The sequence below is a fragment of the Balaenoptera ricei genome, chromosome 1, assembly GCF_028023285.1.
Source record: "Balaenoptera ricei isolate mBalRic1 chromosome 1, mBalRic1.hap2, whole genome shotgun sequence".
Lineage (NCBI taxonomy): Eukaryota > Metazoa > Chordata > Mammalia > Artiodactyla > Balaenopteridae > Balaenoptera > Balaenoptera ricei.
In genome coordinates this window covers 35,772,105-35,788,909 of record NC_082639.1, presented here as the reverse complement: position 1 = coordinate 35,788,909, position 16,805 = coordinate 35,772,105, and the positions used below count along the sequence as shown (strand labels likewise).

The 16,805-nt window shown below is 56.1% G+C and overlaps 1 protein-coding gene across 4 annotated transcripts in view; it reads right to left on the bottom strand.

Annotated features, from left to right (window-relative positions):
• Window positions 1-16,805, bottom strand: part of PTPRF (protein tyrosine phosphatase receptor type F) — an 85,722-nt gene that overhangs the window by 67,604 nt on the left and 1,313 nt on the right. For all 4 annotated transcript variants that reach the window (XM_059920752.1, XM_059920757.1, XM_059920768.1 and 1 more), the window contains exons 2-3: window positions 10,645-10,721; window positions 3,773-3,908 (exon numbers count right to left, since the gene is read on the bottom strand). In XM_059920752.1, coding sequence (XP_059776735.1) covers window positions 3,773-3,863 — 91 coding nt within the window. In that variant the 5' untranslated portion in view covers window positions 3,864-3,908; window positions 10,645-10,721. The remainder of the gene's footprint in view (window positions 1-3,772; window positions 3,909-10,644; window positions 10,722-16,805) is intronic.

Here is a 16,805-nt window from a genome sequence, read left to right as displayed (position 1 = left end):
GCGGGTTTCCCAGGCCCTGAAAAGTCTGATGAGCTGGGTACTCATTAACGCTGGCTCCTGTGACCACTCCTGGCATCCCCGGGAGGGAAGCCCGTTCAGAGACAACCCTGGTTTCCCAGGGGACACACTGGGAGCCCCAGGTCACGGCCTAGGATGGAGGGAGCACATACTAAGTGCCAGGTGCCTTGAATATGTGACCTCCGTTAACCTTTCCAGGTAGAAGTGATTATCCTCATTGTGCAATAGGAAAACAGGCCCTGAGAGAGAAAGCAACCCGCCGGAAGTTCCATGGAGGGCAGAGTCTAGCTGGGCCACCAGGTCCTGCCTCCCCAAGGATGAGGAGGAGGGCACCGCAGAACTGCGTGCAGCACCCTGCCATGTTCCAGCTCCCCGGGCTGGGTGGGGGCGGTGATACGACAGACACATCCTCAGCTACTTAGGCCTCTGCCCCTACCTACACTCCTAGCCATCAGGCATCCTGCTCTGGGCTCCTATGATGCCAAGTAACTGGACTGTGCTAAGCTGTCTGGGGACAAAAGCGAGATGGTCCTCATCATGGTCCTCCCATGGGCTCCAGGGAGAAGCCCAGGCCCGTTCCTGCTTCTTCCCCCTAATCTCATCTCATCAGGCAACGGCCCCCATTAGCAAATGCCCACTCAACCTTCAGGGCTCCCGTTTTCTAGGAAGCCCCCTACACCTCCCCCCCACGATGCTTAGGTCACTACCTCTGTGTCAGCACCACCCCAGCACAGTGGACGCTGTAGTAACCCACACTGTGGGCTCCGAAGGCAGGCCCGTGTGGATTCTTCCCACCGAGCACCTGACACGCACACAGCGGATCAGCAGAAACCTCTTCCTGCTCAGGACCACCTCTGGCCCCACGAGCCTCCCTCGTGAGAAGCCATGAGCCCCAGCTGGGGGAGCCACCGAGCCCCACGTGCCCAGGTCCCCGTCGGAGCTGACTCGGCATTGACGCCGGGGCCTCTGGGCTAACCCTTGGCAGCTGCTTCTCCGCCCCCCTTCCCTGCACTCCCCTCAGAGGCCAGGGCCCCCATTCATTTGTCTCGTTAAGAGGCCTATAGAAACACATTTGTCCGCTCTGCGCTCCACTGCTCCGGTCGTCAATTCTCCGGGGCGCCTGCCCTACCTTTTGCAGCAGCTCTGTCCACGTTGACTACTCGCCCCAGCTAGCAGTCTCCCAGGCCCAGCCCAAGCCTGGCCATGATGCGGGGGACAGATCCAAACGTATGTGCAGTGTTCCTGGGGTCAGGTCATCACAGCCTCCAGCCCATGCCCCTCTCCCGTGGCTCTCTGCCTGGGAGCAGAACTCAACTCACCTACATTGGCATCTCCAGCTGGTTCCTACCTTCAAGACCCTGGTCTTTGGTCCTTAAGGGACCAGCACGGAGGTTCTTGGCCTCTGCTCTAAAAATTGTTCTGCCCTGCCCCCTGAGTCCTACTAGGGGTTCAGGCCCAACTCCACCCCTACACTCATTCATCTACCACACTCCAGGCCCTGAACTGGACAATGGTCTGACCCCTCAGGATTCACAGTCCGATGGGACAGACAGACCTGAAGCAGTCACAGGTGCCCAGGGGAGCAGCACATGACCCAGGCTCCTAGAGGAGGTGATGGCTCCAGGTGAGTGGGAACTCATCAGGTGAAGGGGATGGGGAAGAGGGTTCCTATCAGAGGAAACAGAAGGAACAGAGGCCTGGGAGCATGGAAGCAACCGAGAAGTCAGCATGGCGGGGGCGTGGGGTGGGGCAGGTGAAGGATGAGGTTGGCAGAGGCTTAAAGATGCAGGGCCTGGACCCCAAGGCTTGATCCTAAAGGCGACAGGGGAAGAGAGCGAGGGGTTTTAAAATGAGGGGCGACATGATCAGGCTTTCATTTTGCAACACGACTCCTACCATGGAACAGAGACTGGACGATGAGGACAGAGACTGGAGACAGGGAAGCCACTGGGAGGTTGCTGCTTGCAAAAGCCCCAGCAAGAGCTGAGCATGGCTTGGGTGAGGGCAGCGGAGAGAGAGGTGGACGCATTCCAAAGATATTCAGAAGGGAGAAACAGCGGTACTTGGTGATGGATTGGATGTGGGTATGAGAGAGGGAGGAGGCTGGGAGGAGGCCCAGGTTTCTGACTTGGGTGGCTGGGTGGGTGGGAAAGCCATTCACCAGGAGAGAGAACACAGAAAGACGGGCAGGTCTGGGAGGATGAGGGTGAGGGTACAGGTTCCAGCATGTTCGGTCTGAGTAGGAGGGAAGACAGTTATGCTCCCAGGATGTACTGTCTCCAAAAGGCCAGCCGGGTGGTCCTCCCTCTGCTCTCAAGCTCCCATTTGAAGGCCCTAAGAGCGTCCAGAGTGAGGGTCGGGGAGCAAGGCCAGGACTTCAGTGTCCAAGGGCTGGCTCTCACAAGCCTTCGCCTCCGTGCCATTGTCAGTCCCACCCAGTGACTTCTACCCCAGCCTGCCCCTGCAGGCTCAAGCTCTCTCCCAGCAGCCCCAACCGGGCTGGAGATCACCCGCACCCCCAACCCCTCCCTGTTCCTGCTAGCTGAGCCCTCTCATCACCCGCACCTCAAGGTTCCCATTACCCCTCACCCCGCGCCCCGGGAGGAATGCCCTCTCCTTCTCCTTGCTCTACTGGCCCCACCCAACCTGGAGGACAAAGGGCGGGGCGCTCCAGTCCCACCCCCTCCAGGATCTGGTCCTGAATAATTAATGAGCCATTAGGAGAAAGGGTTTGGGTGGGGCAAGAAGACAGCTCTGCTCCCAGACACAGGGAGAGGGAGGTGGGGGAACCCTATGGCCTGCTGACCCCTGGGCTGACCCCCAGGTTGGCCCTTTGCCACCTCTGGGCTCCGGACAGGATGGGAACAGCTCTGTTCCCCAGGGACCTTGGCTCCGACCTCGCCCCTCCCCCTCAGTGTGCAGATTGGCTAAATCTGCCCTGTGCCCCGCCTCCCACCGGTAACCAAGCAGTGGTAACCATGGCAACGGGGCGGGCTGCGGCCAGTCTTATAGTGCCAGGCAGGGGGAAGGGCGGCAGAAAAGGGACCAAAGTTCGGAGTTGGATCTGGGCAGGGGACAATCCCATCTCCCCCCATACACAGAGAGGGGCGCTGGAGCCCAGCTTCCTGTGGCCAAGTGCAATCTTCCCCCATTCTCAGGGCTGAGGGGCTGGGGGAGGGGGATGCCCCTCTGCCTTGAAGTGGGGAGGGGAAGGAAGTGCTCAGTGTCTACACACAGGTCTGGTCCAGGGGAAGGGCTATGGTGGCTCGCCTTCCCATCTTTCCCTGGACCTGTGGACACCTCTGGCATCCCACTCACGTGTCCATACATGTTCCTGTGTGCAGCCCCCCATTCCCACACCAACACCAACACGGCCCACACTGTGCCTTCTGCACAGGTCCACAGTGGTGGACAGAGTACATGCCTGAGCACATCACTAATGACCACACGAGTCCTAGACATGTCTCACCTCCACCTCATAAACAGGGTCACACTCAGACACGCCCCACCCTGGCGCACCTTAAGAGACATGCGGGTATTCCACAGGATGCTCCAAGGAAGAACGGGGCTGGAGTATTACTTGGAGGGGGGCTCTCCAAGTGGGGCGGGGGCTCTCTAGGACAGAAGGTCTGGAGGTGTATCTAGCCATCCTGTCTCTCCTAGTGGCTGGCCTTGTCCCCCCCTTCCAGAGTCCTGCTGGGAGGAATGCACCTTTCCATCTAGGAGATCCCATGCCTTGAGAGGTCAGACTTACTGTCGCCGTGGGCACCCGCCACCAAACCAAGCATCACGAGTGCGGGCACGAGGGGCACCATCGTCCTCCCTGAGGCTGGCTCAGGGGCCATCCAGGGCTCCAGCACCACAGCCAGCCGCAGTCCAGGACAATCAACCTGTGACAGAGAGAAGGGCAGAGCCAATTAGCTGGTACCCACCAATGTCTTATTGCCCACATGCCACCTCCCAGCCCCCACTCACCACCAAGACCACCACTCATCATCGTTGACCACCCAGAGCCTAGTTCAACAGATACCCCCTCCTGTGGGGTATGTGCAATGACCACCCAGACCTTCCGACCCCTGTGAAAACCCAGGCTCCTCATCGATCCCCTAGTGATTCCAAGGATAACCCACCAGTCACACTGTAGGGAGAGAGTACAAGAGGCCCCCAGGTCATTCTCTAAACCTGAGTAGGGGGCAGGGACTACTGAGACCAGACGATGTATAGGGATGTTCCGTTCCAGACCTAGAATTTCCAACTTGCCTCCATAAGGGGACTGGGACAGGGAAACGGGGTCCGAGAGACACAGAGACACACAGGTGGAGACAGAGACCAAACAAAGCAAGACCGAGACGGAGCAGTTAGCAGACCCACAGAGGCCAGGGACTCCAGAGTCCCTGGGGTCTCCTGTTGCCCCTCCTCTCCCCAGCAGAGCCCGCATGCTGGGCACAAACCTCAGAGCACAGCCTTGGTCATGGCAGACAAGATCCAGGTATCAGAGGCTTGGAGCCAAAGCCACAACCCGTCCGGGCTCGCCAGGACGTGCTCTGGACAAGTTGCACCCGCCCCGCCTGGTTACCCTCATCCTACCCAACTCCCATGGCACCTTCCCACTCCACAGGAAACCACAGGGAGGCCCTAGTGGCCAGGACTGAGGGTGCTGGACCCTAAGAGTCCAACTTACACCTCCTCTGCCCTTGCCCCAGTGGCCCAGAGCATATCAAGCGGTGGGGTGCACTTGCTCACAACTGCCATCCGGGCTGAGCCAGGAACCTGCGCATGGGGAAGACCATTCGGGATTGCCTGAATGCCCCCAGGCCTTTGCTTACAGGGCTCCTCAGCCAGGTGTGCCCCCGCTGCCCACTCTGCCCAGCACCAATGTGGAGCCCTCAGCATGGCCACACGAGACGGTACAGATACACTGCTATCACTCTCCAGCCCCGGTGGCGAGCTCCCAAGGGTCTCTCTCCCATGGCTCCCTTTCAGGGGGCTTCTGGGGATCTGTGCCAGTGCCCACCAGCTCTGCTTACACCTTGCTCTGGGCCAGGGGCTGGTGCACAAAGCCCCTCATTAATGCTCTGGAGACACAACAGGGCGCAGAAGGGGAGTGAGTGACGGTGAACACACCTGGGGGCCCCACAGTGGTACCTACGGATTCTGGTGGGAGAGTGGGGATCAGACCCAGGTGCCAGCTGACCCACAACGGTAAGAATATTTGCAAGGAGGTGACAGGGCTGGTGAACAGGAAGAGGCAGGGCTCAAAGATGGCTCTGCTCCTCCCTGGAAATTAGACCCTAGTCTCAACTGGGACAGTCAAAGGTCATAAGATCAGAGGGCAGGAGGTGAGCAAAGGTGCTGGGACAAAGCAGGTACAACTGTGAAGTGAGGTAGGGGTTGAACACAAAGGGGAAAGGGTGGGAGATGTCCCTTGTCCCAAGATCTCACCGAAAGTCTGAGACAGGCTGAGCAGCAAAAGCGAGCACACTGAAGCAGCACGGTGGGCGTCCAGCCCCGTTTACACCATGCCTGGGCTTCCGCTCAGTGTGGCGAGACCAGGAGAGAGGGAGTCCCCAGCACCATGCCCCATACGGCCAACTTGGGATGGAGGACGTGCATCACTAAGGCCGTGTCTGTCTGGGCTTGGTCATCATGGCACTGTCGTGCAGCAGTGCGACCAATGATAGAATTCAACTTCCCAGCAGACATCAGGTGGTGAACTGCCCAGCCAGGGTGTCATGGGGGTATAGCCCCTTGATACAACCATCTTGCAGCTCCTGGTACACATATCAGTGGTGTGTTACACCAAAGGACAGAGGCAGAGGGGACTAGTACAGACATCATGGGGTGCAACAATACAATATTCAAAGAGGCTTCACTCCTAGGTACAAGCAGTCGGGGTGTGAACCCTCCTCCCAGTGCAGACATCATGGGGGCATAACCCTCAGGAACACACACCATGGGGGGCATAGCTCCCTGGTATGGATGTAAAGGGGATGAAGCTACAAAGAAGAGACATTATGGAGGTACAACTGCACAGCACAATCATCATGGGGTGTAACTCCCCAGTACAATGATCACGGAGGCGTAATCCCCTGTAGCTGCCTTGGTACAGTAATCATGGCAGTGTAACTCCCAGGTAGAGGTATCACGGAAGTGTAGCAGTCCTGTCCAGACATCATGTGAGTGTAGACAGACATCATGGGGGTGCAGATGCCCGATGGACATTATAGGGGTATGTTATCATAGAGGAATAACCCTGTTATATACATCATGGGGTGTCAGTCCCCAGTACAGCCATCAAGGGGGTGTTAATTCCAGAGCAGACATCATGTGGTACACTCTTGGATGAGATTCTGCCCACGGGTGTCAGAGAAACTGGGTTTGCCTCTGGTAACCCCACCCCACTGTGACAAAGACAAGTGGCCGTGACTTGGGGACCCCAGGGTCCTCCTGTGTATCTGGGTCTGGAGTGCCTAGGATACTGTTCAGATGCAGAAAAGTAGGACAGACAGAGGTGAAAAAGTTGAAAACAATGACATTCCCTCCCAGAGAGCTCTTCCCAGTGGTCCACGGACACGAGGACACCCAGAGAGACGGGAAGACGCGGGGACACACAGACATGGACACGTTCTCAGGGAACTACTCCGGCAACCACAGAGCTGTCCGGGCCAGGGCCTCTCCCTAACCAGCTCCTGGTGTCAGCAAGCTGCCTCCGCCCCAGACTCTGGGCACACAGCCTGCCCCAGTGTCAGGCGGCACAGGCCACTCCCAGCTCCAGGGCCCCGCATAGGAGGAGTCCTGGCTCCTGGGTCTGGCCTCCGTCTAGACGCTGGCCCTGCCCCCACCCCAGAGCGCTCAGGGTCACCTGTGGGGAGGTGGCGGGAGGGGAGCAGGGAGGTGGACCGACGCTAGCCTTGCTGGGGTAGCTGAGAACCTTCTGAATTCAGTGCAACAGCGTTAAGAGCAGAGCGTCCACTTCCGCCCACGGCTGGGTGAGTCTGGGCTCTCAACAGCCGAGATGAAAACATGGCCTGAGCACTTGCACGCTCAGCTCGTCTCTGAATTGCACTGCGGACCATCGGTTCTACCAACTGATACACTTGGGCAGGAAAATAATTCCATACTGAACAATACTGTACAATATCATCAAATGCCATTTTTCTACACTCAGAATGGTTTTAATATACGCTTTTTCTTTGCTACATCAGTGTAAAGCTGCCAACTGCCCTTTCTTGGGAAGAACTGTCCTTTATTCTGAAATTACGTCCTTGGTGTTAAAATGTCCTTTCTTGTAAGAAGTGATAGTGATAGCAGATACCAGTTGTTTTTTTTTTATAATGTCCTTACTTGGCAAGATAAAAAATTGCCAACCCCATGTCTGGCCCCCAAGTACTTTTGGAAACTACTGGTTTGTGAAATTGAAGAGCCTGGGAATCACTGCTCTGAGGGAAAAGGAAGGAGCAGGCCCCACATCAAGCCACAGGATTCGAATACAAACGTCATGGAAAGGCCTGTTACACAGAGGCTACGTCACCGCCGTGCGGCCCACCCAACCACCCCTGCCAGCCTCAATGGGGGGCCCCCCAGGAGAGACCATGTGATGCCAGACATGCGGGGGGTGGTTCCCTGGCTGGAGAACATCTGGGATCATTCCGAGGCTTCCTCATGAATATGCAAACACAAATTGATTTGTTTCCCTTGGGCACGTGTTATTATTCACAAATATTAATTAGTCTCCAAATACCACCTGTTCCTACAGCCTCCTCCCTGCTTCCTCCCCAGGCCAGGACCCTGGCTCTCAGGAGGCTGGGGCCCCAAAATGGACATCAGCAGAAGGAGGGGTATCCAGGGTCCCAAGGAGCGGCCGGCGAAGGGGAGAGGCCAGCGCTTGGGGCAGAGGAGCGTGAGAGCAGGCAGAGCCCTGAGCGGAGCTGTTCATCTTCTAACCGGTGGGCAGCTAACCGAGCCCTTTTGTCACGTCCCGGACACTTCACCACGTGGCACTGCAGCAGTGGCCACAGAAGCGGGAACAGGCCTTGTTACACTTGGGAAGGGAAAACCAACATGTTTCCAACTCTCACTAAACCAACCACCAGATTACGATGGGAATAAATCAGTCTCAGCCGTGACCCCAGCCCCGGGAAAGGAGGCTGCCTTTGCTCCTCCAGCCAGTTGGCCAGAGTCTGTGAGCACAGCCAGGATCTGCCCACCCTCCCTCCCTCTCGAAGCTGGGACCTTACTTACCCTCTGGCAGCCCTCAGCTCTTCGGTCTCCCCTGCAAGAGGACGGGGAGCTTAGGAAGAGCATCCCAGAGCCTTGGGGGTGGGGCACAAGCGGCAGCAGAGGCTTAGCTCTGGGGGCAGAAGACCAAGGGAGCCAGCAGAGGCACCTTCCTACAGCTATAACCCCTAAGCCACCAGCCGTCCAGCCTCCTTCCTCTGGAGAGTGGAGCCTCCCTTGGGTTAATGTTCACCGACGTGGCTGCGTCTAGGCCTCTGCACCCACTGTTCTCTCTGTTGTAAAGAATGCCTTGTCCTGGCCTCAGCCGCCTACTCACCCACCAGAACTCAGCTCCCGTGGCCTATCACTGTGAATCTTCCCTGCGTGGCCCTCCCCAGTTTCCCAGATTTGTACAGCACAGTGAAGGCAGCAAGAAGTGGTGTAGACCAGTGCTTCTCGATCCAGGGTGATTTTGCCCTGCTTTGGGACATTAGGCGATGTCTGGAGACATTTTTGATTGTCCGACGGGGATGGGGGAGTAGGTGCTACTGGCACAGTAGGAAGAAGCGAGAGATGCTGCTAGACATCCTACAATAATGGGCCAGGCCCTACAGCAAAGGGTTATCTGGTCCAAAATGTCAACAATACTGAGGCTGAGAAACCCTGATGCAGACAGCAAGATCCTTTGCCCATGTCACCTAAGGCCTGCTGCCCTGGTCCCTGCCCCAGAACTCAGTCCCTATGGGTACCCTGGGCCCCAAATACCCCAGGTAGGTTTGACATATATTAGCTGTACCTAGGTCTCGGGATCTCACAGCACCTTCCCCTCCCCCTCCAAGTCAGTCTTGCCTCCAGAGCTGGACCGTACAGCACACCCCACCCCTACCCCTTCAACAGGCCATCAGCAAGTGGCCTCCCCAGAGGACAGAGGGCTCCAATTTCAGGCACCTTTTATGGTGAGACTGGGCTCCCAGGAATGTCAGACTCATCATCTGAGGATAGCCAGGTGAAAGGTATCTCCACATCCACCCTCTCCATCTGACCTTTCCAACCTGTGACACAGCCTTCCTGCCGCACCTTCTACATAGTCCCATAGCTCACCTCACCACGCACGGGGCCTGCCCCCAGCAGATACCCAATACATGCTCATTTCCCTTCCACGCCCAGACCAGACCCATCTCTTCCACAGCCCTCTTCACCAGCCATCATGCAGAACTGTCCAGTGGGCCTTACTGGGCCTTGAGCCAGAAGGCAGGGTGATGAACAAGACAGTCATGGGCTCTGCCTTCAAGGAGCTTACAGAGGATGGCCCAAGCAGAACGCATCCTCCCCAATCCCACTCCTTCTCCAGGTCCCCATCTCCGTGACAAGCACCACCATGATTAGCCACCCAAGCCAGCCAGGCCTCCTCAAATTCTCCCTTTTCCTCATCCCACGTATGTCACTGGTCAATACATTTGAATCTGTCCTGGCTCCACCCCAACCACTGGCATGTTAGGAGGACGTCATCAGCGCCCATGTCTTCGGTGGGCTTCCTGCCTCTGGTCACTCCCTTCCAGCCCATCCTGCAAACAAACCAAGGCCCCCTTTCAGCTTACAAAAATGCATATCTGATCAAGGTTCTCAGCTCTGTTTGCTGCTTTATCCCCCAGTAGACATGCAGATAATGTTTCATGAATGAACAAACGAATGGGCAACGGGTAGATGAATGTGTGGATGTTGCTTCTCTGCTTAAGAACCCTCAGTGCCTTCATACCACCCTCAGGAGAGTCTACAGTCTTTAGCCTGACAACCAAGGCCCAGCACACTCTGACTCCAACCTAACTCCCCAACCTCATTCCCTGTAACTCCAACCCACCCGTTCTGTGCTTCTAGCAGAAAGAAAGAAGTGGACCTCAAAGAGACAAAGAAGGATGGGCCCAGATCTTGTGAGTACCCTGATCTTTCTACCACAACCTACAGTCGAACGGAACAGTCTTTTCTACAGAAACATGGTGAATGGGAAGCATAGAGATCCTGGTGTAAGTCCTAGAATGTTACCCGGAAGCCTATTTCACACCTACAGCAATTGATGAGCTGTATATCATTCCCCACCCACCTCCGTCACCCACTCCGGCCATAAACCCGGGAGCCATCCTCAACACCTCCCCTCCCTCATGCCCCACATTCAACCCTTCACCATGTCCTGTCTACTTGGCTTCCCTAAATAACACTCAAATCCCTTCTCTCCACCTCCATCACGGCCTTCCTGGTCTAGGCCTCCATCACCTCTCTGCCACACACACACTGGATCATGTCACGCCCCTAGTGACAACCCTTCCACAGCTCTCCACCAGCCTGAGTCAAAATCCAAGCTTCTCGGCCTGGCCCTCGGCACCCCTGCCCGGCCACAACTTGGGGGACACTCACCAGGTCTCTGACTGCTCACACCAGTCGCTCTTGGACAACCAGCACTGAGGGCAGAGCACTGGAGCCTCCGCTCCTTCCTGGAAAGAGAGAAAAGGATAAGGAAACATTAAGAATTTCATTACAGCAGAGCAGGTATTGACACAGAAAGACATTCAAAATTTGCTGTTTACGCAGGGGGAAGAAAAAGCAGGTTATGGAACTGTTCCTGCAGGACGAGCCCCATTTAGAAAAATGCCCATCTCTTCACTTCATTTACTCACTCCTTCCATACTCCTGAGCACCTACTACATGCCAGGCTTTCTGCCAGGCACCCTGCATATAGCCGTGAACAACACAGACCAAGTCCCTGACCTCAGCAGAAAAACTTGTGTCCAAACTCCTCAGCACCACCCTCCAGCACAGCAGTCGGCGCCGCCCACCTCTGTAGCCCAACCTGGCCACGCTCCCTCCTCCCAGCCAGCCAGCCAGCCAGCCAGCCAGCCAGCCCGAAAACTTCCTCTTCTGATCCTCGAATGTGCCATCTTCTTGCAGTCTCTCAGCCTTGCTCGGGCCCTATGCCACTGCCTGGACCGCACTCCCCACCTCTTCTAGCCAGTGAGCCCTCGGATCTCAGAGCCAAGAGCATTTTCTCAGGGAGGCCTTCCAGGATGTCCCAGACTACACGCCTGGACCTTACCTTGGAGTGGTGACCACGATATGATTTATTTATTTACACAATTGCCGAGTGGTCGCTGAGTCACAACCATAAGCTCAGTGTGTGCCGGCTCACCTCCGTGTCCCCAGCATCCAGCAGAGAGCCGGCACATAGTAGGTGCTCCATCAAGATATGCTGACTGAGTGGATGAACGCGTGAATGAGTTCACAGAAAACAGCCCAGCCTGGGAGAACCGCGCCAGCATCCATGCAGCCTTCAAAGAAGCTTCAGAAGCAATATTTATTTTTGACACTCTGCTGCTCTATAATTTTAAAAATGAAGGTGTGCCCCTGGACGCCTCCTCTGCTGGCACACACAGGGCGACAGAGCCCGGCGCCTTCCTTCCAGAACCATTACTGAGCTCCCACCAGCGTGGGCCCCGTCCTGAGAGGGGGCAGGGGTCGGACACGCCCGCTCCCCAGCTCAGCAACCGGCCCCCCGCTGCCCACTCCACGCAGGCCACACCTCGCCCCGTTTCTCCTCGGCCTCACGCCCCCACGTGCACAGGGATCCTGACCCATGCTGAAGCTCCACCCTGGCTCATCCCCAAACGGACACACAGGAACAGGATCAGGGAACAACCCCAGGGAGCAACCCGAGGCCAGCCTCCACACCTGGCACCTGGGAATCAGCCTCGCTTGAGACAGACTGCCTCTGCGACACAGGGGAGGTCCTCGTGCCTGAGCATGGCCAGGACAGGCCTGGCCAACCCACGACCACCCGCGCTGACCCTGCAGCCCACACCCTCTCCTGCCTCCATCACCCCTCCCCCCACAGCTCACAGACCGGGCCTCAGGATGGCCGCAGGCTTCCGTCTCCCAGCCCACCGGCTTCTCCGCAAAGTTCCCTGTGGCCTCCCTGCTCCCAGCACACAGGCTGCCGGGCGGGTCTGGCCAGACAAACCAGCTTCCGTGTCCCAAACTCAAAGGCCCGTTTGTCTGGGGACGCCTGCCGGGGCCTCACAGGGCCAGATGTGAGGCTGTCAGCTCCACCGTTGCTCAGGGACCCTGGGGCAGAGGGGCAGAGTCTGAGGTAGAGAATGGGGAGGGTCCCCCAAGCCAGCTGCACTACTGCCACGCCTGAGGCCACACCAGGAGCACTGGGCTTGGCACCTGGACCTAAGCTGAGCAGGAGCCACACCTGGATAGAGGGATGTGCCCCAGATGGCCTGGAGGTGGGTCAGAGAACAGACAAAACAGGCACAGAACCTTGCACTTGGAGAGACCCTATAGCACAAATAGGATTCTAGAAGAGCCAGAACAGCACCTGGAACCACCGGTGCCCCAAAATAACCTAGGAGGGCGATCAGAATCACCTGTCAGAGTCACCAGTAGCAGCTCCCAGAACCACCCCAGACACAACAACAATCAGGGCTGCCGGCTGTGCCCAGGAGACCCACTAGAAAGCTACTCAGAAACGGCCTGACTGGTACTGGACCCAAGTTAGGAATCACTGGTTGGCACACACAAAGGCCTCATAAGGGGTGAGGTTGGCAGCCGTGACCAAGATCAGGTAAGCAGGCCTTGGCACCAAGCCGGGGCTGGCCCCTGGCAGGGCTCTCCGTCATTTGCCAAGCCTGGAACCTGGCCTGACAGCGGGACAAGGAGCAACCTGAAATCTAGAGGAGCACGGACGCCCCTCCAGAGCAGCCCTCAGGCAGCCCTGGTAGTTGCACCAGAACAGTCCCCAGAAACAGCTACAACACTGCCGAGGAGCCAAAACCATTGTTCTCAGATCTGGAGGCTGGCGACACAGAGCCTGGGTGCATCTGGACCTCAGAGGCAGACACCTCACTAGAGGGCCCAGGGCCCAGGGTGGGTTGGGGGGACAGGGAACCCAACACACCGAAGCTGCTCCTTCTCAGAATCCCCTTCCACCCACTCCCAATGTGGGGTCTCTTCCCCAGGGCTTCATCCTCTAGTCTTCTCACACCAGCCCACCTGAAGGTCAAATACACCTGAGCAACACACACAATCCCAGCGATGACATGAGGGCTGAGGGCTGGGCACTTAGGTTAGGTTAGCCAGCTAACCTAAGCTCAGAATTGCAGCTACTTTAGGTGAGCAGATGCCCAAACAATAACAATGTCTAGTTTTTAAAGCCGCTCTCACTGAGATTCTGATGGGGATGGGTTTGCACCTCGCCCTTTGAGGATTATTACAATAACAACTGCTAACACTGAGATGGCAGTGCTTATTAGATGCCAGGCCCTATTCTAAGAACTTTCTGCATATTAACTTCAATCCTCATAACAACGCTGTGAGACATGGAACTTTGTTATACCCATTTGACAAGTGGGAAAACTGATTCAGAGATGTTAAGCAACTTGCTCAAGGTCACGCTGCTATTAAGTGGAGTTGAACCCAGCAGTTTGAAACTAGAGTCTGCGCTCCTCACCACTGAAGTTGTCTTCTCTTGAACACAGCTCTACACCCTTTCATATAACTCTCCATCCTTCCTCTGGCGCAGACCTCTCTCCCCAACTCCAGATCCTCACACACAACCACCTCCTAAAAGTCCCCCACCCGACCCTCAAATGCTCCAAGCATCTCAAAAACAACATGTCCAACCCTGAGCTCATTATCTGTGCCCCAAATCTACCTCTCATCCCCAAATCCCCGGCTCAGTAAAGGCCTCACCCACTCACTCCCAGGAACCTGGACCCCTTCCTCTTCCTCACCCCCACATCCAATAAATCATCCTGCCCTAATAAATGTGCCTTCTAAATGGCTCCATGCTACCAAGCCACAATTCTCTCTCACCTGACTTACTTGTACCCTTCTCCTCACTGGGTATCCTGTCTCCATTTACTTCCCGTAGCCACAGAATCCTCTTCCAGAAGCATGAATCTGATCATAGCACATTCCACACACACACACACCCTCAAGCTTTAATTCTTTGATATCTCCCTTTTGTGTTCTCACAGTAAAGTTACAGTAACTTAACAGGGCAATAGAGATCCTCTGTGATTTGCTGTAACTCTGAACATGCCACTAGTGATAAGATCTCTGAGTGTTTAGTCATACTGCTTTTTTTTTCTGCCTAGAGTGCCCTTTCTTCAATTGGAAAACTCCTATTCATCCCTCAAAACGCAATTCAGATAGCCCGTTTTCTTGGTCTTCTTTGAGACTCATCTCTCCTTGACCTCTGAACTCTCCCCTGCCTCGTGGTGAACTCCCCCAATCTTGTAAACTCAGCTCAGAACTGCAGCTGCTTTAGGGGAGCTGTTGCTGAGCTCAACCTCAGCAGCTCCTGAGGGGTGGGCTGCCTCTTCTACACAGTTGTTAGTTCCACAGGAAGCATGGCAGCCTGGCTGAAAGTGCCTAGCCCAAAGTCTGGCACACACTCGGCAATCAATAAGAGGTTACTGAATTGCTCTGCGTTCCCATGATGCAATCTGTTCCCCCCGGGACCATAAGCTCCTCAAGGGCAGGGCCCTGGCTGCAAGCTTGGCCCAAGAACACAGCAGTGTCAGTCACATGGGAAGCGACCGCCACTGCTGCTGATACACTGCCACACAGTCCCCTTAGATTCTCCCAACAGCCTTGGGAACTGGCCAGGGTTGGATTACCTCTCCCATTTTACAGGGGGTGAAACTGAGACTCAGGGAGGAAGGGATCTCCTCAAGGTCTCAAACTGGAAAATGAAGGGGCTGTAGCATGTGTCACAGCCTCTGTAGGAAGAGGTCTGGGTCCCATCTCTCTCTGACTAAGGGCCTTCAGTACTGGACTCCTACAGTTAGGACTGACGGGAGAAAGAGTGGAGGGAGCGCAGAGAGCCAAGGCCAGCATTTTGCTGTACATCAATACAATTCCCAAGAAAAGTAGCGAGTCTACTCTTACTGCAACCGCCCCATCCCCCCACCCCAACCGGTTCACCAGCACCCAAATCCAGCCTCCTCTCCTAGAAGCCCTGGACACCACACCCACTCTCACTACGTGCACAAGGCTGACTAGAAGGGAGGCCAGGAGCTGCAGGTGGAAGGAGGGAGGAAGGAATTGTATGAAAACAATTTCCTTGTTAAAGGAAATAAAAGAGGGAAGAGAAAGAGCAAATGGAAAAGAAAACAGAACTACAGAGACATTTCAAATGTCTCTGAGCAAGCAAAAACGTGCGAGAAAGTGTGTGCACAAGATTCCCTGGTGGCGCAGTGGTTAAGAATCCGCTTGCCAATGCAGGGGACATGAGTTTGAGCCCTGGTCCGGGAAGATCCCACATGCCGCAGAGCAACTAAGCCCATGAGCCACAACTACTGAGTCCATGCGCCACAGCTACTGAAGCCCGCGCGCCTAGAACCCGTGCTCCACAACAAGAGAAGCCACCACAAGGAGAAGCCCACGCACCGCAACGAAGAGTAGCCCCCACTCGCCACAACTAGAGAAAGCCCGCGCGCAGCAACAAAGACCCAACACAACCAAAAATAAATAAATAAATAAATGTATTTAAAAAAAAAAAGAATGCATGAGGCTGCAAGTGTGCACACACCCTCCCTGGACTGTGCATAGGGGTGCAGTGAGAGCACAAGCAAGCACACAGACCGGTACATGGGTGTGCAAGCACAGCAGATTTCTGAGCTCTGGCTGCCATGCAGGCCCAAGTGTGCAAGTGGGAGGGCATTCAGGAGACAAGTGGATGTGGAGTGGGGGTGAGGGGTGGGAGGGTGAGCTGAGTGTGGAAATGAGAGGGGTGTGAGTGTGTGGCCTGGGCCTGGGGCTGCGGATGTGGAGGGCTGCGCCTGGGGAGGTACACCTGCTCCTTCTTGAAGCCCTGGGCTCATTCATATCATCAGTGAAAAACGGGGATTTTCTTGCTTCCTGAAGCAGGCGTTGATAAGGAGCCAAGCATAGAATTTCCTGAGATTTTCTGACAGAACCCTGCTCTGGATCCCAATGGATCCCTCATGCTTCTCAAAGGATCCCTCAGCAGATCTCCTTCCTTCTCAGGGGATCCCTCACCATTGAGGATCCCCCTGGAAGCATCAGCCGTTGATCCTTTTCCAGGCCTCACACCCCAATGCACTTCTAGGGATTCTCTGGCCAGATCCCGCACCAGGTCACTCTGGATCCCTGCCCCCATCTGCTCAGGAGCCAAAGTGGAGCCTTCATCACCAACACTCAGCAGTCCAGCCTCCCAGGCCTGCCCCGCTGCCCCCAGGGGAATCCAGAGGACCACCTCCCCCATCCCCTCCTGCCAGCAGCCTCCCTTCCTTTTCACAGCTCAGACAGGTACCGGGCTCCCACCCACCAACCTGCTCCAACTCGGGGCCCTGCACTGGGGGTGGGGGGGTGTTGAAAACGGGAGAAAAACTAGCCCCTCCCCCACCCTGGGGTGGAAGAACCAGAGGGGCAGCATTCCAGAGAAACAGTGAGGAGGCCAGCCAGCAGAGGGGAGGCAGAGACTCCAGTCAGTGGGAGACAGAGACATCAAGAGACCAGCGAGAGACACGACAGAGACCCGGGAAGGGAGA